Source organism: Myotis myotis, unplaced genomic scaffold, assembly GCF_014108235.1.
Source record: "Myotis myotis isolate mMyoMyo1 unplaced genomic scaffold, mMyoMyo1.p scaffold_m19_p_19, whole genome shotgun sequence".
Classification (NCBI taxonomy): Eukaryota; Metazoa; Chordata; class Mammalia; order Chiroptera; family Vespertilionidae; genus Myotis; species Myotis myotis.
The window spans coordinates 7,801,017-7,827,386 of record NW_023416323.1 but is presented as its reverse complement, the minus strand read 5'-3'; the positions used below and the strand labels follow the sequence as shown (position 1 = coordinate 7,827,386).

The window sequence follows — 26,370 nt, the reverse complement described above, 5'->3', positions numbered from 1 at the left end:
AGGGTAACATGAGATCACATGGCAGGTTGCCCATGGGACGTGCTCAGCAAGGAAGCCTCCTTCAGGGAAGGGGCTGGTTTCCGCCTCCGCCCACATACCTACTTGTTTCTCAGTAGTGGGTGGCTCTCCCCTAGACCTACCCTGCCACCATGAGCAATCATTAAATCCACGTAAGTCTTCATCTTCAGGAACCTCAAACTCGCTGATGCCTTGGAACTAGGAGAAGGCCTTTCTCCACCTACAAGCATTGCCACCTTTAAACCTTAGTTACATGAAAGTGTTGTGTTTGAGTTTTTTAAGAAAATTGGGAATCTTTTACTGCTGTAGTAAGAGCATGTAAATTTTCTTAACACCATCAAGACTAGTTGAGCTTTTGAGGGCTTTGTTTCTGACACAGAAGTTCTCACTATGACTTGCTTCTGTCAAAATATGTCCCATTTGTCTCACGGTGAAAGAGGCCCCAGGGCCCACTTGCTCCTGTAGATTGACTACGGTGGTGCCACCCTGCACTTTTCAGGTGTGGTGCTGCCGTGCCAGGCTGGTCAGCCACTTTCTGCCGTGCCATGGATTCGACTGGATGGACCATTGACAGGCTGACAATGGTGTTCTTTTTCTTGCAAAGGCTGCCCAACAGTGGGCCAATAGCCAAGTTACTCAGTAGACACTTCACAGCCTTTGGCCTCATTAAGTGAAATGGACTTTTTAAAAAATCACCTCACAAAGATCTCACTTCCTCCTGGTCCATATACCTTAGGGAGGCAATTTGGTCACTGACTGGCAGTTCCCAGAAAGGGCCTTCCTATGGTGGCTGTCCCTGTACATTTGTAAAAATACTTGTTCCACTCATATCTGACCCAAACAGAAGGTCTGGGTATGAGTAAGTGTTGATAGAAGAAGTGAAGCTATACCTACTGGGATGGGATACACACTGATTTCAAGTCCTTGGAGGAGGCTTTAGACCCCAGGAAGTGGGGGTGGAGGGAAAGTGCAGTCAGAGCCTTCTCTGTCTTTAGATCTAACACCGAATCCTGGCCAATCACCTGGTCCACCTGAGCCCTGCAGCATCTGCAGCTGGCAACGTGACTGACAGGCATGGCTAGTCCTGACGAATTCTGTGCCTAATCCCATCAGTAGCAGCTTCTGAATGCAGGCTCCACCTCTAGACATTCATAAACACAGACCTGCACAGCCTTGTCCTAATCTGGCTGATGAAATCACACACTGCTGCCTGAGCACCCCTGGATTATGCCATGTACGGCAGTGGAGGCTGTAACTACTCAGTGGCACTGCCCATGTGGTTTAACCAAACCAAGGTAGTGTTCCAAGTCAAGTTCAACAACAAATCCTGAACTGCTGTGCCCTATGCCCCAGCAGTCTGTGCTTTTGTGTGTGGGAAAGAATGAGTCATAATGTCTCCTCATGGGGCATGAGGGCTGCTTTCAAGCTTTGTGATTATTAGCATGACATGGAAGATCAGCAGGGCACCCTGCCCTCCCTGTGGGTCCTAAGAGATGACAGCCTAACACTATATCCTGGAATGAGTCCTGCTCATTCACAACCAGATGGCAGATTGGCCTCATAGCAACAAGACCGACCCACTGCTGTTTGTGGAGTCCTGTTAACTGTAGCCCTAATTAAATGCTGTATGAGAAAACTGAACAAATATGGCCCCAGCCCTTGTTAGATTAATCAGTGACTGACAGAATGGCATATTCATGTGAAAATTCATCAAAAAGGGCGAGCCCTGACCGGTTTGGCTCAGTAGATAGAGCGTTGGCCTGCGGACTGAGGGGTCCCGGGTTTGATTCCGGTCAAGGGAATGTACCTTGGTTGCGGGCACATCCCCAGCGGAGGGTGTGCAGGAGGCAGCTGATCGATGTTTCTCTCTCATCGATGTTTCTGACTCTCTATCCCTCCCCTTTCCTCTCTGTGGAAAATCAATAAAATATATTTTCAAAGAGCAGGGCGAGCAGGCTGTTGGTAGAAACAATACTCTGTGCTGCTACAGATCTTTCTGGGTGTGCCAAAATGCATGACCCTGACAGCTGTTTACCTAGGCCAGTGGTCGGCAAACTGCGGCTCACGAGCCACATGCAGTTCTTTGTCCCCTTGAGTGTGGCTCTTCCACAAAATATCGACTTCTGCGCATGGGCCATGAAGTTTCAATTGCACTGTACGTGCGCGCACATGGTATTTTGTGGAAGAGCCACACTCAAGGGGACAAAGAGCCGCATGTGGCTCACGAGCCACAGTTTGCCGACCATGGACCTAGGCCATTTCCCGGTTTGCAGTGAGCACCTTGAGGGATGAGGAAACGGCTCCAAAGAGCACACTTGTATATTGCCTACTATAAGGTGGAAGGCCCCCAAGCTCAGTGTCCCACTCTTGTAGTGCAACCCTCTGCATGTGGAGGGCCCATTTGGACCCTCCATTTTGTCCCCATGTGGCAAGGGAAACCAACACAGATACTGATGCTTATGTGTCTTGCTGTGAGTAATAAAGCCTTTTATCTCTGACCCAATAGTCTGGAGGCTTCTGCCAGCATTTTGGAAACTGCTCCAGGGCCATCTTGCTAGCTAGCTGGTGAGCAGAGTAAAATCAAACCCCAGACACAACAGTCAGTTGGGCTGTCAGCCACTTGGAACTCCCAAAGGATGGTTGTCAGTTTTCTGATTATTAGCATTCCAGAAAGACTCAGGCCAGTGCAACACTTTCGTGGGAAAGGAAACCGAGGCCCTGCCCACTGCATGCTTAAGGTCGTCCATCTCCTGAGATGTGGTTAAGTTCTAAGAAAACAGTTCACAAGGGGGATTATGGTGTTTATAGGACCGGGGCACTCATGTAAATTCCAGAAAGAAACTGAACCAGGCCTCAAAGCAGTTTTTCCAGTGAGTTGTGTCAGTCTTGAGATGAGCAGAAGTGTGGGGCCCCCATAGAGGGTCTCTCCCTGCACCACCTTGTCTTCCCTGGCCACTAAAGTTGGCATCCAGCAGTCTCTTCCTAAATTGTAGTGATTAAAACATCAGGGTTGGAGTGACCCTGGAAGAACGTGTGCTAGTGAAAAGCTGGAGGAGGAGTGAATGACATCAGTATTGCAGGCCAGTCGGAAATACACGTTCCCTTCTCCCACAAAGGAGAATGCATCACTTATACCTTTAGGTAGGTTTTTAAAAATTTCTTTTAAGCAGAAATAATAAAACAAGCAGGGGAGGGCAGTGCCATTAGATGCCGGGGCCAGGCAGAGACTGGATAGGACATACCTAAGCTACTGTCCTTGAGAACTAATATTTTCCAAAGAGCAGAAGAATGAACATGCTCTTAGGACTTCACACCTGTGTTTTCCATCCAAGCATTTGCGTCTGCCTTCCCAGCTTTGCTCTGGCCTCCTTCTGGGTCAGGCACCGTGCCACCAACAGGGAGTAGTGAGACAGACTCCTGTATCTATTTTCCTCTTCTTCCTTTCAGTAATAGAAGTACCCAGGTTTTAGGAGAAACTTTATCTCCCAGTCTCCCCTGCAGTAACCATGTGTCTATGTCCTGGCTGAACTGGTATGTGCTGCTTCCAGGTAGGTTACTTAAAAGGAAGTGCTGTGCCCTCCACTTGCCCCTTCCCGTAAAGAGGAACGGATGGTGGGGTGTGGAGAGTGGCTACAGTGTTTGGACAGGTTCAAGCCTCGTACTAATGAGAGGGCACAGTCCTCTCATTGCCACATCCAAGTCCCAGCTTGGAGGGCAGAGCCCTCCCAGCACAAATCTAGCCAACAGCTATAGTTGTAAGCTTAAACCCATGGTCCGAACATGTGACCCCACCTGCCTGAGTGATGCAGGCTTGATAAGAGTTCAGGTGCATGTAACTGAATAGGATTGAAACCCACGAGAATGTTGTAAACATCTTGACCATGCCCTTAATTTGCCTTGTGGAATTGGCCATAAAATAAAGACACGACTTGTAGTCTGTGGCACGCTCTCCATCTGGGAGCAGCGTCCCACCCAGACCCAGTTTTTTCTCTTGTCTGTCTTTTCTCCAACCTTCACCGTCCCCTCTCAGGGTCACTGAACCAGGCTGAGCTGGTGTAGCACATAAGGCGCCCTGGGTCTGAGTATGCTATGGCCGCGCCGACTTGCCACAGTGGGGGAGGGATGCGGAACCAGGTGGGAGGAGCGCGGGTCCCATACCACCCACTCACCACTTGACTCCCATCAGCTCAGGCTTTTGTAGTAGAGAAAAACTGAAGCTATGTTGTTCAGCCTCTTGTCTTTTGGGTCTCTGCAAAAGCTGCCACATCCTAACTATAATACAGGAGTGATTAGAGAGGAGTCTGAAGGACCAGGCCGTGGCCCCCCAGACCCATTCACTCTCCACGCAACTTTAGCGCAGCAGAGTGCTACTGTGTCTTGTGTTTGGAAGACTGTTTATTCTGCTACCCACAACCTAGCCCACTGTCCTTGGGCATAACATGAGGATCCTACTGGCAGTTTTTTGAGGAATCATGAGATTGTGTTTGTGGATAATAATAAAACCTGACATTGAGCATCTATTTACCTTGTTCCAGGCAAGCTCTGTGGAAAACCATCTACCTTATCAGGTAAGTTTTCCACTTTACAGAGGAAGACACTGAGGCCCAGAATGGTTGACTTCTTTGTCCACAGGACAGTAGAGCAAGGGTTTACCTGTAAGCAAATTGACCTCCGGAATCCAAATTCATGGCCACTCTATGCTTGCTCTAACCTTCCATTAGATTAGCACAGTGCCTGGCATCGGGTAACCTCACTCATTCACCAAATAACAAGCACCAACTCTGAGCCATGCTGTTCTGGTGTTGAATAAAGCAGACAAGGTCCCCACACTCATGGAACTTATGACCTGCCTGGAGAGACAGCCACTTTTATATCCTGCATACAGTTGTGGGGAAAACCACAATCATTTCAGTTCTTCTCATTCAGAGTAAAGAACAAAGATCTTTGATTTACAAGACATCGCCCCCCAATCCTCCCCATTTTCTTTCTCTCCATTCTCACTGCCATTCTGAGGGCCTTTGCACTTGATAGTCCCTCCAGATCCTTGCATGGCTTGTCTTCTCATCGTCAGATCTTTACTTAATGACTTCAGTGACGCTTTCCTTGGTATCTCCAACTAAAATCCAACCCCTCCCCAACATACCATATAGTTATTACCTAGTCCCCTTTCTTGCTGCATTTCTCTTCTTAGCACATATTATTTTTAATGGATTTTATTGGGGTATAAGTTACATAAAACTCACTCCTTTCAAATGTAAACTCGGTGATATTTAATAACTTTACCAAGTGGCGCAACTGTCTCCCTAAGTCCATTTTAGAACATTTTCTTCCCGCCCCCCACTCCAAGATCCCTCCTGCCCATTTACGGTTAATCTCCATTCCCACGAAGCTCTTAGCAACCACTAATCCACTCTGTCTCTCTAATTGCCTTCTGTGAGCACATCACATGAATGCTATCATACAACAGGTAATCTCTGTGCCTGGCTCCTTTCTCCCATAATGTAGCATGGATGTGCCAGTTCATCCTTTTTGTTGTATAGATATATCATTTTCCCTACCATTGGTCAATTTGTTTTCCAGTTTTTCTGTTGTTTTTTCTAAAATACTATACATTTTTACCTTGTTTCCCACATAGAATATCAATTCCAGGAGGCTGGACGTTTTGTTCACCTCTGTACCCCCAGCACTTGCACTGTGCTGGACACATATAAATATATGCTGCTGGGATGAGTGAGAATCAAGAATCAGGATAACTTAAAGATAATAGCAAGGGCTGTGCTGGCCATCAAGCAGTGGAGAGATAAAATGACGGGACTCTGTGGAACTGGCAGTCAGGCAGGCTCTTAAGGAATGAACTTGGGAGCAGAGACCTGAGTGCACAAGGCTGATGACTGCACATTCATTGTCATCCGCAGGCCCCAGCCACCTGCTTTAGGTACAGGCTGCCCAGCTGCTGGCAGGGCTGGGCTGGAGAGAAACGTAGACAACTTAGCCTGACAGTGACGGGAGCAAGTGGCCCAGCCCAGTGTGGGGAGGGAAGGCTGGGTTCTGCCAGCTGCCCCTTCCCCTGATCACCCTCCAGGTGTTCAGATTTGAGCCACACTCCCTGTGTGAATTCCAGCTCTAGGCTGTTCATTGCTGCATTTGCCCCTTGTCATCTTACTTAACTGTTTGATCCCTCAGTTTTTTCATCTGTAAAACAGGGACAGTAACAATATCTACTTTTTATTTTTAAAAAGCCAAAACATTATTTCATAAGCACTTCCTCTGGTGTGGTTCAGTTGTTGAACATTGACCTATGAACCTGGAGGTCATGGTTCGATTCCCAATCAGGGCACATGCCCAGGTTGTAGGCTGGATCCCATGTGGGGCGTGCAGGAGGCAGCCCATCAATGATTCTCTCTCCTCATTGATGTTTCTATCTCTCTCTCCCTTCCTCTCTGAAATCAATTTAATATATATTATATATATATGAATGTAAGCTCTTACTCTGTGCCAGGCACAGGTCTAGGAAACTAATCCATCTGATTCTTACCTTTACCCCATATGGTAACTGTCATTTACAGATGAGAAAACTTGAGGCACAGGGCAGCAAAGCAACTGTCCTCAGAATTCGCCACTACTAAGTGGTATAGCTGGGCTTCAAATTCAGCAGGCTGGTCCCAAGTTCACACTCTTCACCCTTTTAGACTGCTTGTCATCAAGCCACAGAGGGGTTGCTAACATGAGTAATAATGCACGATGCCCTTAGAACAGCACCTAGCACGTAGTAAGCACACAGGGAGTGAGTGTTCTCACGCATACAGGCCACAGGGAGCCACCCTCCCTCTTGAATCTGCAACTGCCCACCCCAACTCCCAACCACACAGCCCCACCTCACTTGCCAAGGCTGGAGGGGAATGGGTTTTTTTTTGTTTTGCAGTTAACTGTCCACCCTCCCCATTGCGCAGAGGAAAAGTTGGGCGGTGCTGGGGAGGGGCTGAGGCAGAGCTGAGGACTCTGAACAAAAGTCTGGAGGGACTCCTCAGCATTCCTTTTGAGGGCATGTCCCACTGCTCCACCCCTACACACACACACACACTTTGGACACACCTTCTCTCACCACATAGAGTTGGACCCGTGTTCCTGGGAGTGTGCAGGAGACATTTCCTATCCCAATCCAGCCAACTTCTCTCAGCAGCCCTGGAGTCCACCTCCAAAAGCTTACGGGGGGGGGGGGGGGGGGGGGGGGCAGGCCAGGTGAGTGACCCCAAATACAGCTCCCCCAAAGTTCAGGTCTGTCAGAAGCAGGGGCAGCTAACGGAAGGGTTAATCACCTCTCGACAGGGCATATCCTGTGGGGGAAGGGGGTGCATGGTGGAATTGGGTGCTTTTGACCCCAGAGCCCTGAGTCTCAAGCTCAGGCTTTCAACTTGCCCGGCCCTTGGCCTCACTGTTATGCTTTCAACTAGCACGGCCATGGCCCAGTAGCTCCTCAAATTCTGACAGCAGCTCTGGCAACTCAGACATGGAGGTGAAGATAAAGGACTTGTCCCTCCCAAGTGGGTGCCCCTTCACCAAGGAACCCCCTCTCCTCTCCTATTCCCACAGCCCCACCCTGCAGAGATTCACGGAAGCGCCCCAGTCAAGGTCAAGAAGCCCAAGTTGAAAAAGGGGAAGAAGGCTTCCTACTGGGCCAGGCTCATTAAACCTTCACCTCTGGTGGCCTCCAGGTTGCAGGCAACTGTGAACCACGACACGCCCCCCCCCCCCCCCCCCCCCCCCGCCTCCTTCGCTTCTCCAGCGGGCCTGGCCTGCCCCCTGTAGGCAACCGCACAGCCACCAAGGAGAGCTACCCAAGCTGGGCTCATGGTTTATTGTTTCCAGAACAGAGGCCGTCTGCTGGGGGGTGGCTAGTGCCCCAGGGGAGCTCTGCACCTGGGGTGGGGGCGGGGGCAGAGCGTCTTGGGCTGGGGGGCCATGGCAAAGGTGGGCTGGCAGGTGGCCGGGAGAGGAGCCGGCAGGAGCAGCAGTTAGAGGCCCGCCGGCCTCACCTCACCAGGTGGAAGGTGAGCCAGTACATGAGCAGAGGCTGCGCTGCCGCCACAGCCATGGTCAGGTACATGCGCAGCTGGTTTCGTGCTCCGCGCACTGGGACTCCCTCGGCCGCAGCCTCCGCCAGGATCTTCAGCCGCAGCGTCCGGATCTGGGGCCGGTAGAGGTTACCCTTTAGCCCTTCCCGCCAGTGGGAGCGCCTGGACACTTTCAGTCCCTGCCCCTCTGCAGTTTCCATTTTCTCCCTCCCTCCACAGGGGCAGCTGCGCTCATCTCCACTCTGGGACTCCCTGGCTTCCCCGAATCTAACAGATGGTGACGCTCTTCCCAAGGCCTTGAGAAAATGTCAGGGCTCAAACCCAGGCCAGGCCCCACGGTGAGTTAGGGAGGAACTGCACTGTGATCACCCTGTCTGGGCGGCGTGGCTCCGGTTGCTGTCACTGCTCATGCTGGCAAGATGATAATTTTTAACACAAACCAGAATGCCTTTTTAAAAAATCTTGTAAATAACATCTAAGTCAAAGTTTATCTGATGATTAGATGTGGCCCACAAGTTACCAGTTTGTGCCCTCTGCTTCTCACTCTAGGTCCCCCAAGTATCCTGAGGTGCAGTTATCATCCGGATTTTACAAAAGAGGAAACTGAGATTGAAAAGGAGAAAGTGATCTTCCCAGGATCCAGCTAAGCTTGGGATCAAACCCAGGCCTAGCTTAACCAGCACCCCCACAAAGAGCCCTCAAACAAGCTACGTCAGGGGTGCTGAAACTTTTTTCATCTTAAAGAAAATCCTGGCAGGAAAGTCCACGATGTAAGGAGAGTGCTGTGAAGGTGAGCACCCGCCCACCCTAGCAGTCTGGCTGGCTCCTCTCTTCCTTCAGGCCCTAGCTTGGACACCCCCTCTTCCAGGAGGCCCTCCTAAACCCCAAGCTGTGGCACCCACTCCAGGGGTCCTCAGTTCAGCAATGCAGCTCTGGTCTAAACTCTCCACCTGACATCCGCTGCTTGGATGTCTTCAGGGGAACCCAATCTGCCCAAGGGACCTGTGTCTTCAACTTCATGTCCCTTGAGCCCCAACTTACCATGAACACAAAGATCGACATGCAGCACCAGCCCAGCACCAGATAGTAGCCAATCTTTCCAAACAGCAGGCCCATGAGGATTCCACCAATCATCCTGGGAGAAAGAGGGGAAGGCTGGTCTGAGGAAGAGGCCCAGGGCTGGGGCTGTTTGTGGAGGGGAGATGGTGGTACTCACCCAACATATTTGTAGCCCAAGAAGGCCACCAGGTCGATAGTGGTGAGGTCGGTGTTGACAGTGACCAAGTAGAGGCTGAGCAGGATGGCCAGCACCTCCAGTGTCAGCCAGGCCAATGCAGAGCTGGCCTGTAATCCTAGGAGGTCTGGGGAGAACCTGCCGGCACCCAAGCTGTCATTCGATTGGCCTGCTCAAACCCTCCCTAAACATCCACTGGGGGACAGCCTGTGTTGGGTGGGGCTGGAGACCCGGCAGTGACCAAGGTGGATCTAGGCCCTGTCCTCATGGAAGTCCCATTCAGGAAAGGCAGATCTGTCCTCAGTGACACCCTAGACATATCAGGGCTGCGACTGGGGAAGCACAGGGCATGGGAAGTGCCTGACCCAGCGGGAGGGGTGTCAGATAGGGCTTCCCAGAGGGACATCTGCCTGAGGCCTGAAGGAGTAAGGAGATGGTTGCTCTCTGCCATATTCAAATGATAATTATTTTCAGTGCCACAAAGGAAATGAACAGGGGCCTATGAACAAGAGGTGGAGGCTTGACCCAGCCTGGGGTGGTGGGAAGGCTTCCTCAAGGACGTGACATTGGAGTGGAGACACTCTGAGTGAGCAGATGCTCGGCAGGTGATGATGTCAGGGAGGAACGCACTCCTGAACAAAGGAAACCAGATGTGCAAAGGCCCTGGGATGGCAGTGCTAGGCCTGGTGGAGGATGGAAAGAGGACCACAGTGGCACAGCAGAGTGAGGCGGGGCAGAGAAGGGCCTCATGGAGGTTAGTGCAGGGCTAAGAAGCTGGGGCTTGGTCTGGGGCCTGGGGAACTATGGACAGTTTCTGAGCAGGTTGGGATGTGGTCAGGCCTGCCTCTCAGACAAGACCTTCCTGGCTGCTGCTAAAGTCAGGGTGCAGGGGGGTGTGGGTCAGGGCAGCTGGTTAGGAGCGGGAGAGGATAAGACTAGATCTGGTGGTGGAGGCCAAAGAGGATGAATTTAGAGAATCACCCTGTACAGGGTACTACATGTGGGTGGGAAGGAGAGGGGTGACCCTGAATATGACACCTAGAGAGCACAGTGGGCTATTCTGAGAGAGGGGACCAAGAGACTCTCCCAACTGCCCCTCAGTCCTCCAAAGCCCGTGCCACCCTACCCACTTGCATTCTCTCTTACCTATCCTGGGTTCCCAGTGCCAGGCCAGCCACCAAGACGTAGGTGATAAAAGCCATAGCTATGGGAAGCAGACACACAGACACAGGTCAGAGGAAGGACCATCTGGGCTTCCAGGTACCTAAACCTCTGCCCTAGATATGCCCACCCAGAGGGAGGAGGGTGCAGGGCAGTGGTGGATAGGGTGAAACCTGGAATGTAGAGGTCTGGAGCGTTGACATCAAAGCGCGGGGCCACTGGCGTGTCCTGCTGGTACTGCACCTCCCAGTCCTGTGGGGATAGTGGGGGAGCAGACAGAACCCCCAGAGCTGGGCTCCTCTACCCTGCTCACAGGCCCTCTCTTAAGGCTTATCACCCATCCTGCCCCTCATGCAGGACCCAGACTCTGACTCAACCCCCATCCACTGCCCCCTACCCAGAGGCTGTCTTTCCCTCTGACCGTGGATGGTCACTTCAGTAGGTGGCGCTCTGACCTGGTGCAGGTAGGGGAAGAAGAGCAGGCCCAGCTTTTTGCCCACGTACAGGGTGTCCACAGCGAAGTAATACTTGAGCTTGGTGACGGGAATGAAGCGGTCGATCTGGGGAGGCAGAGCTCTCCCTGAAGCCCTGGCCTCATGGCCCCAGCTTTCCCCCCACTCCCACCAGCCCAGCCCACTCACGTTCTTATCCACCAGCTCCTTGCCCTGTGCGGCTAGGCTGCTCCCATAGGCCATGGCCATGTTGGACACAGGATCAGCTAAGAAGGCTGCCTGGGGCGAGGCAGAAGCTGTAGGGTAGCCCAGGCCACTGGGTCCCCGCTGGGCTCCATAGCCCTGGCTCTGGGCCGAACTTGTGTCATCAAAAAGCTGATGGGGGTCAGCCATGCCCAGATGGGACACAGGGATCCTCCGCTTTGAGGCTGCAGGGGGAGAGAGGTAGATGTCTCATTCATTTTGTGGGCACCCCCCCCCCCACCTTACTCCAGTGGGGCACTGGTTTTCATGTTAGATGGGTCAGCCAGTCAAGTGCAGGCAGGCTCTGCTCGCCATCCATCCATCCAAATAACAAGGATGATGACGTTGCTAGCTACTATGCACAGAAGGCTGTACTAAGCTTTTTACAAACAAGTTCTCTGTCCATATCCCTCTTCATGTTTCCCCCTCACTCATTCAGCTCCAGCCACATGGGCTTTCATTGAGCAGACCAGGCATACTCCCAGCTCAGGGCTGCTGCACTGGCTGTTCCTCTGCCTGAATGCTCTTCCCCCAGGTGTCCTCATGGCTCACTGCCCTCCTTGAAGTCTTGGCTCAATGGGACCTCCCCCACCATCCTGTACACAACTGCGCCTCCATCGGTGGCACCCCCTCCCTGCTTCATTTATATCCACAGGACTCGGCACCAGCTGCGATACTAGATGTTTTACTTCTTTTTCCCCCTGTCTGTCCACAAAAGCGTGAGTCCCCAAAGTGGGAATCGTTCTTGTTCATGGCTAAATCCTATACCTAGCACTTGACAAACACCTACTAAATGAATCAGTAGCTATCCCCATTTTACAGATAGGAAACCCGAGGCCCAGACAAGCTAAATTACTTGTGTAAAGGGCCAAACAGAGTGAGGGAAGAGCAGGAGTCCAATCCAGGTTGCTCAATAAATATTACAATAATTCAACCCCAACTGAGCACTAACCACATATTAGGTCATGTTCTAAACATTATGGATTAACTCATTTAATCCTCACAACAACCCATTTGTGTTGATGCTGTTAGCACCCCCATTTTACAGATGGGAAAAGCAAGCCCCAAAGAGGTTCAGGCCCCTGCTCAACGTCATACAGATAATATGAGGCAGAGCCAGGGTTCAAGTTTTTAAAAAGGTCCCTCTGGCTTCATGTTGGGTATAGAGGAAAGGAGGGAGGAATTTATTGATGGTCCAGGCGGGAGACCAGGATAGAGAGTGGAGACTGAGGGGAGGGGAATGGGCTGCTTCTGGATAGATTTTGGAGCCAGCTGGGAGGGCCAGGACTTACTGGATGTGTGCTTAATTGGGGTGGGGTAAGAGAAAGGAGATAGAAATATGGAGATGACCAATTTGAACCCAGCACTCTGGCTCCAAGGCCTTTACTCCTAACCAATAAGCAATGCTGTGGCAGCCAATATTCATTGAGCTCCTTCTATATGCCAGGCAACATTGTGGGCACAGGATACAAGGTGGTAGGATTACAATGGATGGGGTAGGAGGCAAGTCATCTGCATCGTGACTTTCTCTGTGCCTCAATTCTCTCCTCTGTAGAATGGGTTAATAGTCCAAGGCGAAGTGACACTCAGACTCCTCAGCCCTTGGCCTGGCTCCTATTGTCAATTACAAGCCCCTCAGCTCTTCATCTCAGTCATTTGTAGCTGGAAAACTGACCCAGGTGTCCTCAGTCCCAAAGAACGCAGCAGTGGTTCTGGCCCTCTTGTCCTCAAGTTCCACTTCCCTTTTTCCTCTCTCATTTCTGGCCGAAGGGTCACTTCCTGAAAGCTTTGGTGTGAGCCTGTCCTTCCTCCCTGTTACCCCTCAGCCAGTGGTATTTGGGGTCCTGCTCCCACCAGCCACCTAAAGGCTCTCTGCACCACCAGATCGGGTCCATTATTCTGCTCTCATCCAATTCAAGTCCTCACAGCACTAGGTGCATTGCCCCAAATGCCAACCTCCAACTCTTGGCTTCTGAGACACTATGCCTGTCTTTTTCTCTTTTCTGTCTGAGGCCCACAAATACCTACTTAGCACTCTCCTGTGCTAGGCTCTGATGCAGGTAGCAATGATCAAAGGGACAAAAACTCCTGCCTTCATGGAGCTGATGGTTTCCCAATCTGTCTCTCTCAATCGGTGACTTATTTCCAGCTCCCTGGAATGTGTGACCCAATTTTCCACCCTTGCCCTGTCTTCTGCCCTCACCTAGGGCAATCTCACCCACACCCACAAATTTCACAGTGTGCCTTAGGCTCTGGGCTCTGTCTCTGGCCACCACTTCTCTCCTGTAGCCAGACCCAGGTAGACCACTTCTTGGCAATGGCCTCTGGTTGCCCCTGGGCCCTAACCGCCGTCTCCAAGCCCCCGATTCCCCTTCTGTCTGGCATCCAACCAATCAATCGCTAATTCTTGCCCACTATGTCTCAATGTTACCCTTCCCTCTCAGACTATGTCATCTTGCACCTGACTTAAATGTCCTCCCCCTGGGTCCTCCTGTCCATTCTTAGCTGCACCAACGTTCTCTCCAGTGGGCAGCCAGAGCGATCTTTTTCAGTGCAAAAGAGAACATTTCCTGTCTTCTGCCTAAGATCAGGGCCCACTGTGTTTAGAATAAAATCCTAATGCCTATGAGGCCCTGCAGGACCCAGCCCTGCTAACCACCCTCTTTTACTACCTTACCCCTCCTTGGGGCTCACTGCACCTCAGTCATAATGGCCTCCTCTCAGACCATGACCCTGCCAACCTCCTAGCCCCCCACAGGCTTTTTAATATACATATATATGTGTGTGTGTGTGTGTGTGTGTGTGTATATATATATATATATATATATATATATATATATACACACATATACATATACATATATATACATGTACACACGCACACACACAGACACATATATATATATATATATATATATATATATATTCTTGATTAGGGAGGGGAAGAGAAAGAAACATCCATGAGAGAAACATCCATCGGCTGTTTCTGCAAGCCCCATACTGGGGATCGAGCATACACCCTGACCAGGAATTGAACCAGTGACCTCTGGGTGCCTGGGACATGCTCAACCAACTAAGCCACACCGGCCAGGGCCCCCATAGACTTTTGAACATCCATCACCTTGGAACACCTTCCCACTATTGACCACTGCCAATGTTGCACTCAGGCCTCAGCTCAAATGTTTCCTTCTCAGAGATCTTTCTCATTCCTCAATATAAACACTAGCCACACCTTGTTCTTTCTCATAATATCCAGTGATTCTCTTTTCCCTGCTGAGCGCTTATCACAATTCATTTGTCTACTTGTTTACTCAGCACAGGCCTCCAGCGCTTTTCCCTCACTACAGATCCCCTTCTCTGGGCTAATTAGATGCACCTCTTCCAGGAACCTTCACTGACACCCCCAGGCTGGGTCACATGCCTCACCTGGGCTACCACAACACCTCCATCCCAGCCATAATCACTCTGATGGTGCTTCCCCTCCCTGGCTCTAACCCGTCTGCCTGTGCTGCTTCTTTCATCAGAATGTCCATCACTCAAGCCTGCTGCTGTCTTCTGCTCTGTACTGATAGCTCCATGAGGGCAGGAACCTGTTGGGCACCACTGTATCTCCAGCATCACCTACCACAGGACCAGCTAGGCACCTTATTGATGTTTGAAGGGAGGAATGGGCACATCACACTGTCTCCCTCAACACATCCTGATTATTCCCTTTATGGCTCTAATTACTCCCCAAATTATCAGGCTGCCTTGTTTTTTCTGAGTTTAGTGGCTGTCTTCCCACCAAACTCAGAAACAAACAAGAGTTAACAATGACCGGTGCTTTGCTGGTCGCTACCAGGTACCCACATTCCAGCCCAGGGCTGGGCACAGGGGAGCTGAGGCAGGATATGTTGAATGAATAGATGAGATGCACGCACATTCACGGAGATTAGACATACAAATTCGCAAAGATGGAAAAAAAGAGGTTAACAGCCAAATAAACACAGGTTCAAATCTTAAATAAGGGATAACCATGGCCCTCCTCGCTCATGGAGGGCTACGAACCCTGTCCTAGGGCATAGGCGACAGCCCGAGGCTACGAAGGGGTAAGGGGTAGGATGATTGCTTACGGCAAAATCAATGAAAGTCGCGCTTTTCTGCTCATTATACAGTATCCTGCCCAAAGTTGTTTTCTTTCAAAATAATATCCTAAGGGGAAAAAAATCGACCCCAAAGCGCCCCTACCCGGAGCTGGCATCCTGGTGCGGTGCACACCTCGAAGCTCCAGATCCCTGACTTCCTGACCTCCGACCTGCAGCGACCTCGCCAACCGCCGCGGCGGCCCCGCCACACCCCGCCCGCCTCATCACCTCGGCGGGCCACGTACGCCACTTACGCTGCCGGGGAGTCCCCGCCGCGGAGCCAGCTGGATGCATCCTTCGTTGCTACCGCCGCCGCCCCAGCCACGGTTCGAAATGTGCCCGCCCGGCTTCCGTAGCCACGTCCCACCGGCGACGCGACAGCCAATGGGCGTTACGATCGTTCAGAGGCCACGCCCTCTCGTGGAAGCCTGGCCGCGTTCGCTGTGGGTAAGAGGGCAGGGCTGGAGGCCCGTGACGTAAGCCGAGAGTCCAGACCGGGGCGGCAGGAAGGCGGGGCAGGGAGCGATTTTAGGAGTAGACGGTGTCGTGCATGATGGGAAACGTAGGTGTCGAGCGAAGAGGCGGATGGGAAATGGAGTTCTCCCTGGAGAGACGCTCAATTTGGGTCGCTGAGAGCACGCGGGAACCAGGGAAGGGTGTGGAGCAGGGAAGAAGTCCATTTGTATTTCCGAGGGGCTAAGCGGAGTGGTGCGGGCTCTGCCCTTTACAGTTTGGGCAGATCTTAGGTGTTAAAGTGAATGTTTAGAGTGAGAAAAGAATACTCAGCAAGTTAGGGGGTAAGAACCAAGATGTCTGTAGGAATATCTCTTTACATATTTCCCCAGAAAATGATAAAAAATGCTTTGGGTTGTGACCTGGTTTTCCCAGTTCTCCCAAAACACTTTACATCCCCCAGCAACTCACAGCACACCCAGCACACCTGCAAGTGAGAAGCCGGGAGAATTAAGCTTCTTTAGTCTCTCCTCTCTTTGTCTTTCAGTACTCCATGGATCTCACTCGGTCTCCCCCTTTCTCTCCCCTCAGCCTCCCATTTTCTGTCCCACACTTTCCTCCACTATCTCAGGCAAAGATAACTGCGTGACTTCTGGGCAATGACAGCACTCCGGAAGGCTGTCAGCAAGTGACTCTATCACTGTGGCTTTCCCTTTCCTCCCGAGGCATTGCCTTTTCTGGGGACCTTGAGGACTGTTCTAGTCTCTCAGTTATGAGTCCTGGCTTAGTCGCGGGCTTTCTTCGTGAGTTGTCCTCATTCCTCTTCTGAACCTCTGGTTTAGCATCTGTCCTTCAGGCTCCATCACTATTTTTTCATCTTCTGAATACTTTTATTACTAAGCAAGTATTTTAGCTTTGTGTTGCCTCATGTTCACATGGTCACACCTTACCAGTTTTGTGACTACTCAATTGTTAAGCCTAAAATTTCTCATCTGTTTAATGACTAATAGAGGAATAATAGAGGAGGGGTTGAGATACAAGCTCATGTGTCCATAGGGCCTTTGATCACTGGCCCCTACTGTTGCTGTTGTATTATCAGGTGTCTCTTCCTGTGAGTTCTAAGCCCCAAGTTGGGCTCTTTCCCAAGAGCTGCCACAGTTTTATAAATAGAACCATCTGGGTGTGTCTGAACTGGTCCCGGAGCCCCACTCCTTTGCCAGTCAGATGTGGTCAGGAGTCGGGGCTGCCCTCCGGAAGGCAGTCAGAGAGGGGGGTGTGGAGAGGGAGCAGGGAAGCGGGGAAGCAGAGGGAGCAGGGAAGGAAAGATTCCCCCCCTTCAGTGAAGGTGTGGATCTGTGATTCTGCCTGGAAAAGAGACCCTGGCTCTTTCCCGTTCATCCTTCCTCTCTCACTTCAGTTATTTCCTTTCTCCAGAAGCTCTTGATTTCTCAAAAGCGGCGGTAGTTGCCTCCTCTGGGCATCCTCCATCCCAGCCCTGGTCACTGCCGTGCTGCTTTCTGGGCTGTCACTCTGAAGTGCTGGGAGCCCCCTGAAGGCAGGTTCCAGAACTGTCTTGGTCACTCAGCAAAGGGTCGGGCACAAAGTGGGCACTGAGCAAAGATCTGGTGAAGAGCTAAATATCCCGATTCTGTCCGTAAGGGCACGAGGACCCCTGACCCTTTGGTGTCCGTTGTGATTTAGACAGGCCTCCCCACCGGTGGACGCAACTCCACTCCAGAGCGCACGACTTGGCGAATGGGATGAGGGCTGGATGCCAACTTGTCCCCTGGTCCCCTCAGCCATGCACCCTGATGAAAAGCACAATCTTGTAGCCCAGCAAGATGGCCCGGAGGAGTTGGGGCGCGACTTCTCGGTCCTTGAGCAGAAAGGAGAGTTCGGACTCTTTCTAAACAAAGGAATCAAGACGCCTGGGACGCAGAGAGGGAAAGGCAGAATGCCCCACTCTTTCCATCCGGTTAGTCTCCTGGGTCCCGGAGTGCTGAGCTCCACCCTCCCGGTGTTAACACCTGGCGGTGGGGCGTGCCTCAGTTTCCCGGAGGCGGGGCGCTTCTCCTCCCTCTCCTGCCCCTCCCCTCCCCTCCCCTTTCTTCTCGGGTTCCTCTTCGGGGAGCTGAAGGCCGTGCTTCGAGCTCCCGGAACTAAAGCTGAGCGCCCGGCCATCTACAGGCGGGGGCCACGTCAGCGGGGCGGCGGGGCTCGGTGGGAGCCGGGGAGCGCCATGCGGCGGGGCGCGCTCCTGGCGGGCGCCCTGGCCGCTTACGCCGTGTACCTAGGGCTGGGCGCGCTGCTGGTGGCGCGACTGGAGGGGCCGCACGAGGCTCGGCTCCGCGCGGAGCTGGAGATGCTGCGGGAGCAGCTGCTGCGGCGCAGCCCGTGTTTGGCCGCCCCCGCTCTGGACGCCTTCGTGGAGCGAGTGCTGGCAGCCGGCCGGCTGGGACGCGCAGCGCTCGCCAACGCTTCGGGGCCCGCCAACGCCTCGGACCCCGCCTGGGACTTTGCCTCAGCTCTCTTCTTTGCCAGCACACTGGTCACCACCGTGGGTAGGTGAGCGCCGCCCCAGTCCCTAAACTAGCGAGAACCCACCCCCAGGGGCACTCGGGAGCCCTCAGGAGGTAACCTTGTCCCAGCAGATCACTCCAGTCCGTTTTGGGCCTGGGATCCCCTCAAAACCCCTGGAGGAAAATCCGGGATCCACAGTCGTGGGATCTGCCTCCCTCGGGAAGCCCCCAGCCAAGCCTCTCCTCCCCGCAGAAAAACACTCAGTTCTCCAGGACGAGGGCTGTACTCAGTACCTGCCAGGGAGCATCTGGGACATTCTTCCTCTCCCTCACCCCTTGGAGACATGGCCCTTCCAGGCCCCTCTGGGCCTGGACTGCACTCAGAAACCTCCAGCGAGGACCTGGGACCCTGGGCCTGAGACCCTCACCCTCTCTGGACTCGGACCTCAGCCACCCAAGACTCTGGTCTCAGAATACCACCCCCTCAAACAGTGTCTCCTGACTGACCAGATAGATCTTTCCTGGAAGCCTTTCGGGAAGCCCTATCCCAACCTCCTCCTGACTCTGGGTCCTAGAGAGAACCCCGAATCTCCAGACCCCCTCAGGGTGCCATCACTAAAGACCTTACTGCCAGTAGAGATCCCTCAGCCAGGACCTGGGGCCTCCCTCTGAGAGGGCCCCTCCTCTGGATGGTGACCATTACCCTGAAAGGGGCCCTGCCTGCAGTAGCAGGTGGCCTTTGCCTCTCTCATACTCATACTCCCCAGCAGGTAAGCCCTGACTCCAGATACAGGACCCCTCTCCACGTACCCCACTCCGTCTTGACATCTCCCTTGTATCGGGGAGCCCTCAATGCAGAGTTTTCTCCCAATAGAGACGCTTTGGTTTTCTCTGGACCTGAAATTCCATTTTAGCAGCCCCTAACTATGGATGTATGAGAGACAACCGTCGTGGAGGGAGCTAGATTATCCTCCAGAAGCCCCCAGCCAGGACTCCCTCCCCTCCAATCTCAAAACTGGCTCTAGCAAAACCCCTTCTGCTTTCCAAACCAGGGTCTCCCCATGGGGGCCTCTTTGAACCTGAGAACCCCTAGTTGAGACTCATCACTCTCAGCAAAAGCCCCAGAACCACCTGGACCTTCTATCAGGGACACCAGTGCCCTCCACACACCCTATCATTGAGAGCAGAATCCCCACCACACACACACACACACACACACACACACACACACACACGCCATCACACGATTCCAGCCCAGGAACTCTGCTCTCTGCACCTGCTACCCCTGCTCAACCTGGATTTCCCAAGAAAGGGAATCTCCTAGGCTCTAGGAAACACTCCAATCTCTAGACCCGCAGCTGGGAACTCCCTGTTTAACACTGCCACAGCCTGATTTGGACCAAGGATACTCCAGGCCCCCTGTACCCCCAGAGCCCTCCCCAGTGTCCAGTCAAAACCATTACCACTTTCCACCCTTGGACCCGAGACATCCACCCTGTCCCATCGTCCCCTTAGCATTGTCTACGCTCATCATGTCCTCTCAGACATCCTCAGGCTCATAATCCCCCTCTGCCTGAGGAATCTCCTCCCAGTCCCATTTGTAATCCAGAAAATGCCTCCACTGAGGCCTGTCACCTTTCCTCTGGATCCAGGATCCTTTTCAAACCAGAAACCAACCTCCTCAGGTAGGACCAACCCCCTCCCCCAGCCCTGCCCGGGACATCCCTTCCCACCTCAGCACTTGCAGACCTGGGAAATCCCTGTTGTCAAGGCTCTGCTGGTCCTTTCACATCCTCTCCCCAAAACTCCCTCTTCCTCTCTCTGCTTGGAATTTGGCCTGGGGGTGAGGAGAGATGGGGGCTGGGGCAGGCCTAGCAGACTCCTAACTCCTGCTCCCTGCCTGCAGTAGCAGGTGGCCTTTGCCTTTGGTGCCCCATTGTGTGGACCAGCAAACCAAGTCCATTGTTAGCAGAGCTGGATGCTCCTCTTATACTCTGTTCCGCTGGCTGGGCCTGCCTGACCTGCTCCTGCGCTTCACTGGGTCACATGAGTGTCTCCATCAACCTCCTCCCAGATCCTGGCTTCTGAGAAGTTGTCCCAAGAGGACAGATGAAGAAGCCAAACTCAAGGCATGCACAGCCTGGGTTCGGATTTCTGCTCAGCCCGCTGCTCAACTCTAGGCCTCAGTGTCCTCCCACATCTGTAAAATGGGAATAGTAACACTCCCTACTTCACAGTAATAATAAAACCTGGTAGAAGAGTTGCCACGTATGGGCTTTAACTCAATCAGCACAACAGCCTTGTAAAGCTGGTACCATTAGTGGCCCTATTTTTTAAAATAAATACACTGTATTTTTATTGATTTCAGGGAGAGGGAGAGAAAGACATCAATGATGGAGAGAATCACCAACTGGCTACCTCCCACACAGTCCCTTGGTGGGGGTCTGAGCCTGCAACCCAGGCACCTGCCCCAACTGGAATTGAACCCTGACCTCCTGATTTATGAGTAGACCCTCAATCACTGAGCCACATGGGCCGGGTCTGGCCCTATTTTTTTAGCAATAGAAACTGAGGCCCAGAGAAATTGGACAACTTGTCCAAGGTCACACAACTAGGAAGGTGTAGAGTAGAAATTTGAACCAAGGCGATCAGGCCTTAGAGTCCCATGCTCTTAACCAATACACTGCACTACCTCTGAAGCCTGCATGAAGAGGAGTGACGTGTGTATACTGAAATGAAAAATTACTCAGGTACTTGTTAAAAATGGTAAGTTGTTGCAATAAGGGAGCGAGACTGAACTCAATTCTGAATATAACAAAGACAGCTGGAGATAGAGAGCAGAGTGAGGGGATCAGTGGACGGGAAATTATTAAGAGAGAGGGGATTCTTATTTACTGGCTTAATGGGATTGTTGCAAAAGGCCAAGACCTCAGCTCTCAAAGGTGGAAAATAAGGAATGTGATCAGATATCAAGAGTGGAGGAATTCTCCCTAAACTGACAGCATTCTTGCTAAAACGGCCTAGTCAAGAGGAGCCTAACTAAAGTTTGGTCAGGAGGAAGTCTTTGTAAGTTTGAAGGGTTGGGGATAATAACAGGTTTTCTGTGCCTCAGTTTTCATTGTTATTGGTGGGAAAGCCTGGAGCTCTGAATGTGTCTGAGAAATGAAAAGCCAAAAGTCTTTCAGAGAGACTTCTTCCACGGCACCTCTGGTCTTGTCAGGCCCGAGCCCTCTGAGAAAGGCCTTGGGCCTGGAATTGATTCAGGCAGACTTGCTCCAGTTGAGGCCAGAGATGGTGGGATCAGCATCCCGGAAGTGAGCATGACTGCCATGGTAACTCTTTTTATGTCTTGCTAGATGCTATGCAATCCACCCTGGAAGGGTTATTACTATTGCATTTGAAGAAGACATTTTTTTATGAGCCCATTTTGCAGGACTCTGAGGAAAGTCATTGGGTCAAGGTCATGTAGGGAATAAATGGCAAAAAACTGATTTGAACTTTGCTCTTTGAGGTAGCAAGTTGAGACTCAGATTATTTGCATACCTGCCATTTCAGCTGACTGCTGGAGTTTCTCCATTAAAACCTTTGTATTAGTGAGGGTTGAAGCCATAAATGAAAAGCCTCAAATAATAGCTGCGTAAATAAGATGGAAATCTATTTCTGGAATGATGCTGCATGGTCAGAGCGCCTCCATAACTCTCGGTGCAGGGTTTCCATCCCGAGGTCACGTCATGGTCCAAGGTGGCTGCTCAGCTCCTGCCTTTCTGTTTGTATTTCAGCCAGCGGGAAGAAAGAAGAAAGAAGGGGATAGGCATCTCCCTTTCTTTTATGGCTCTGTGTGTGTGTGTGTGTGTGTGTGTGTTTTCTTTGTTGTTGTTAATCCTCACCCTAGGCAGAGGGAGGGAAAGAGCCAGAGAGAGAGAAACATTGACTGATTGCCTCCTGCACATGCGCCCTTGGCCAGAATCAAGCCTGAAACCCTTCAGTCCACAGCTGACACTCTAACCACTAAGCAACCGGCTAGGGTGGCGCCACCCTCTCTTTAAGGACACTTATTGGAACTTGTTTGCTTCTTTCATGTATGCCTCATTGGTCAGAAATTATTCTAATTACACCTAGCTGCATCTTATTTGCGCAATTATTATTTGAGGTTTTTTCTTTATGGCTCCAACCCTCATTAATACAAAGGTTTTAATGGAGAAACCCCATTAAAGAGGGAATGTCTTTATTCCAGGTGGCCATGTGTATAGCGAAAGCCAGAGCCTTTTTCCCCCCCAATTTTTTATTATGGTAAAATACACATAAAATTTACCATTTTTAATTGTACACTTCAGGGATATTAGGTACATTTACATTGTTGTGCAATCGTTACCACCATTCATCTCTAGAACAATTTTCATCTTGCAAAACTGAAACTCTACCCTTAAACACCAACTCCCCATGTGCCCTCTCCCCAGCTCCTGTCAACCACTGTTCTACTTGTGTCTCTGTGATTTTGACTCCTCTAAATACTTCATATAAGTGGAATCATACAGTATTTGTCTTTCTTCGACTAGCTTTTCTCATTTAGCATAATGTCCTCAAGGTTCATCCATGTTGTAGCATGTTCCTTCATAAGGCTGAATAATACTCCATTGTATATATTTACATTTTGTTTACCCATTCATCCATCGATGGACACTTGGCTGTGAAGAATGCTGCTATGAGCATGGGTGTACAGGAATCTCTTCCAGCCCTTACTCTCAATTTTTTGAGTATATAAAAAATCAGATCCCTTTGTATGGGAGATGTGTTCATCTGCATGATTCCACATGTTATTTTTGATCAGGGGGATGGATCTGCAGTCTTTTGGGCTAAAAACATTTGACCTCAACATTAACCAGGCCCCTTATCACCCCCATCATATCTCTGACCTTTTGGGTTGATTTATTTGGGAAATAAAGATATTTTAAATTATACATTAAAACAGTGAGCCAGTCTCACTTACACCTGAATCCCCCTGTATCATGTTACAGTTTGCAGAACTCACACCAATGGTCCTGTGGTCCTGTGTTCTCACGGCCCTCCAGGAAGTCACTGGGGCTTGTCACACCCATTTTAGAGTACAGGGGGCCAGACTTGAGGCTGCACCCTTCATTTATTATTTTGACTATTGACTGAGTGCCCACTCTGTGCCTGATACCAGCACTATAGCATTGAACAAAGCAAACAGAAGCCCCTGTCCTCCTGAGATGGCACCCGAATGGGGGAGACAGAGAGTAGCCAAATAAGTAAATCATATAGTTTGTTAGACAGTGTTAAGTGCTATGAAAACAAACCAAAAAAGTTGGGTGAGAAGCTGTAAAAATTTAAAATAAGGTGGTCAGACCTAGTTGGTTTGACTCAGTGGATAGAGCCCACAGATTGAAGGGTTCCATTCCCATCAAGGGCAGGTTGCCGGTTCCACCAGCCCCAGCAGGGGCACACATTCAGGAGGCAACCAATGGATGTGTCTCTTTCACATAGATGGCTCTCTCTCTCTGTATCTCTCCCCCTCCCTTCCACTCTCTCTAAATAAATCAATGGAAAAATATCCTCAGGTGAGGATTACAACAACAAAATAAAGGGTGTCAGGGAAGGCCTCATGAGAAGGTGATGTCTGAACAAAGACCTGGAGAAGAAGGGAGCCCTGTGGAAACCTGAAGGAATGTATTCCATAGGGAAAGAACAGATAGTGCAAAGGCCCTGAGGTGGGAGTGTATTTCCCTGCTGGATTGTGTGGGTCCTCAGGATCATGATGAGGACTTTGTCCTTCCTCCTGAGTGGGATGGAGCCACCAGGGGGCTCTGAGCAGGGGAGGGACATGACTTAACACTGGTGTTCACAGTGCCCCTCGGGCTGCGTGGGGGATACAGACTGTGAAGGCAAGGGTGGAGGTGGAGGAGGGAGGCCAGGGAGGAGACTACGGGGTAGACATGAAGGTGGGGTGGTGTGAAGTGGATGGACTTGGGGTCTACTTGAAATTTGAGACAATGGGATTCACTGACAGAAAGTGGTTGTGAGTGATAAGGAAGTCAAGGGTGACCAGAAATGAAAGAATGGGGGGCAAGTTCAAGGGTAACATTAGGTCTTGGCTTAGGATGGCCACAGACCCCAAGTAGGTGCCAAGTGGGCAGAAGGATTTCCCTGTTACTTCCACAGGCTATGGGTACACAACACCGCTGACTGATGCGGGCAAGGCCTTTTCCATTGTCTTTGCGCTCCTGGGCGTGCCGGCCACCATGTTGCTGCTGACTGCCTCAGCCCAGCGCCTGTCACTGCTGCTGACCCATGCACCCTTGTCCTGGCTGAGCATGCGCTGGGGCTGGGACTCCCGGCGGTTGGCCCTCTGGCACCTGGTGGTTCTGCTGGGGATCATGGTGACCACCTGCTTCCTGGTGCCCGCCGCAATCTTTGCCCACCTTGAGGAGGCCTGGAGCTTCTTGGATGCCTTCTACTTCTGCTTCATCTCTTTGTCCACCATTGGCCTGGGTGACTATGTGCCTGGTGAAGCCCCCGGCCAGCCCTACCGGGCCCTCTACAAGGTGCTGGTCACAGGTGAGTAGGGTGGCTGGCTCAGGACCGAGGGCACAGCCTTGTCTTGGAGGGTACAAGGGGGAAGTTGAGGGTCACAGCCCCACCCTGGGCCTGCCAAGGTTCTGAGTTCATCCATGGCCCCTCTGCTGTCTTTGCAGCCTACCTCTTCCTGGGTCTGATTGCCATGGTTTTGGTGCTGCAGACTGTCCGGCATGTGTCTGACCTTTACGGCCTCACAGAGCTCATCCTGCTGCCCAGCCCACGCCCTGCCGGCTTCCATGAGGATGAGGATGATCGGGTGGACATTCTGAGTCCCCAGTCAGAACCACACCAGCAACTCACCACCAGCTCCCACACCAACTACGCCTCCATCCCCAGGTAGCTGGGGCAGGCACCTTGAGACTGGATGGACCTAGCCTGCGGCTGAGGGACCATGTGACTGGAACTGACATACGACCCTCGTGGGCACATGCCAGTGCTCATGAGAGCACTGCCACCAGCTGTCCATCCTTTGTCGTACCTGTCCTGGGCTCCCCAAGCACCTGCATTGCTTTGTTCTGGCTCCTTCTCTCATCTCCCCCTCATTCAGTGCTTCTTTGGCTTTCTCACCGTCTCTGTCTTTCCCTCTCAACGTCTCTTTTTTTCTTACTCTTTTATTCCATCTGCTTCTCTCAGCAACTCAACATCTACAGTTCTACCAGGCTCTGGGCTCAGGTATCATTTCAGGCACTAGATCAGTCACTTCACCCTGGGCAAGTGACAGTCCGTTCTGAGCCTTCATTTTCTTATCTGTCCATTGGAAAGAACACAGGATGGGGCAAAAGTAGGTTTACAGTTGTTCATATGGAAAATGATACAATGATCAATAAATAATACTAGAATAAACTGTTTCGTGTACTCACAACTGTAAACTTACTTTTGCCCCACCTGTATATTAATTCATCCCAAACTCTTCTATGTTGGGCATTGTTAGTGATGTAGCTGGGCCCTGTTCTCCTGGGGCTCATAGTCTAGTAACTTAGACGTCCCCACACAGTGAGCCCAGAACTGGCAGGTCTTTAATAGCAGACGCAGAGTGGTCAGTGGTGTGATGGAGAAAACATGGAATGCACCCAATATAACTTGGAAGGTCAGGGAGAACTTCCTGGAGGAAGGGACAACTGAACTCACTCCTGAAATATGAGTAGCAGTCAAGGGAAGAAGGTGTAACTGATTTTCCTCAGGTGTCTCCAGGGAGCAAGACCCATGCAGAGAGCCCTGGGGTAGGCCTGGGTCCTAGAGTCTTCCTCAGCAGGAAACAGGATCCCAGTCTGGATCCGAATGGCACAGAAGGCACTGTTCTTAGCCACAGCACTACCGTAACAACTGTTCCCATTTGTGGAGCACTAAGTGCATATTCTGTGAGCTTTGGAGCCAGCCTGCTTGGGTTCAAATCCCAACTCAGTTGCATACTGCCCATCTCCTCGGGCAGCCACTTCCCCTGTGATTCTCAGGTCCCTCATCTGTAAAATGGCAATAATAATAGTACTTCACAAGATG

The 26,370-nt window shown here is 51.4% G+C and overlaps 2 protein-coding genes across 4 annotated transcripts; one reads left to right on the top strand and one right to left on the bottom strand.

Moving 5' to 3' along the window:
- Nucleotides 1-7,844: 7,844 nt before the first annotated feature.
- Nucleotides 7,845-15,685, bottom strand: YIF1B (Yip1 interacting factor homolog B, membrane trafficking protein). Of its 3 annotated transcripts, none has more exons than XM_036346701.1 (8): nt 15,559-15,685; nt 11,127-11,365; nt 10,941-11,045; nt 10,659-10,737; nt 10,471-10,528; nt 9,307-9,462; nt 9,132-9,225; nt 7,845-8,203 (listed from the first exon to the last, which is right to left on the bottom strand). In XM_036346701.1, exons 1-8 carry the CDS (start codon nt 15,596-15,598, stop codon nt 8,048-8,050), a joined length of 927 nt encoding a protein of 308 aa, XP_036202594.1. In that variant the 5' UTR covers nt 15,599-15,685; the 3' UTR covers nt 7,845-8,047. The 3 variants fall into 3 exon arrangements, with proteins under 3 accessions (XP_036202594.1, XP_036202593.1, XP_036202595.1); XM_036346700.1 differs by having other exon boundaries at nt 15,550-15,672; XM_036346702.1 differs by lacking the exon at nt 15,559-15,685 and adding an exon at nt 15,408-15,520.
- Nucleotides 15,686-17,680: 1,995 nt separating this feature from the next.
- On the top strand, nt 17,681-25,716 carry KCNK6 (potassium two pore domain channel subfamily K member 6). The gene is made up of 3 exons (XM_036346098.1): nt 17,681-18,318; nt 24,457-24,852; nt 24,990-25,716. Exons 1-3 carry the CDS (start codon nt 17,712-17,714, stop codon nt 25,211-25,213), a joined length of 1,227 nt encoding a protein of 408 aa, XP_036201991.1. The 5' UTR covers nt 17,681-17,711; the 3' UTR covers nt 25,214-25,716.
- Nucleotides 25,717-26,370: the final 654 nt, after the last annotated feature.

Coding starts and splice junctions, on each gene's coding strand:
- YIF1B (XM_036346700.1), bottom strand. CDS start 15,598: ATGCATCCAGCTGGCTCCGCGGCGGGGACTCCCCGGCAGCGTAAGTGG. Junction 11,366..15,549: donor TCCCCGGCAGCGTAAGTGGC/GTACGTGGCCCG, acceptor CTCCCCCTGCAG/CCTCAAAGCGGAGGATCCCT. Junction 10,529..10,658: donor TCCAGACCTCTACATTCCAG/GTTTCACCCTAT, acceptor TGCTTCCCATAG/CTATGGCTTTTATCACCTAC.
- KCNK6 (XM_036346098.1), top strand. CDS start 17,712: ATGCCCCACTCTTTCCATCCGGTTAGTCTCCTGGGTCCCGGAGTGCTG. Junction 18,319..24,456: donor CACACTGGTCACCACCGTGG/GTAGGTGAGCGC, acceptor TTACTTCCACAG/GCTATGGGTACACAACACCG. Junction 24,853..24,989: donor CTACAAGGTGCTGGTCACAG/GTGAGTAGGGTG, acceptor CTGTCTTTGCAG/CCTACCTCTTCCTGGGTCTG.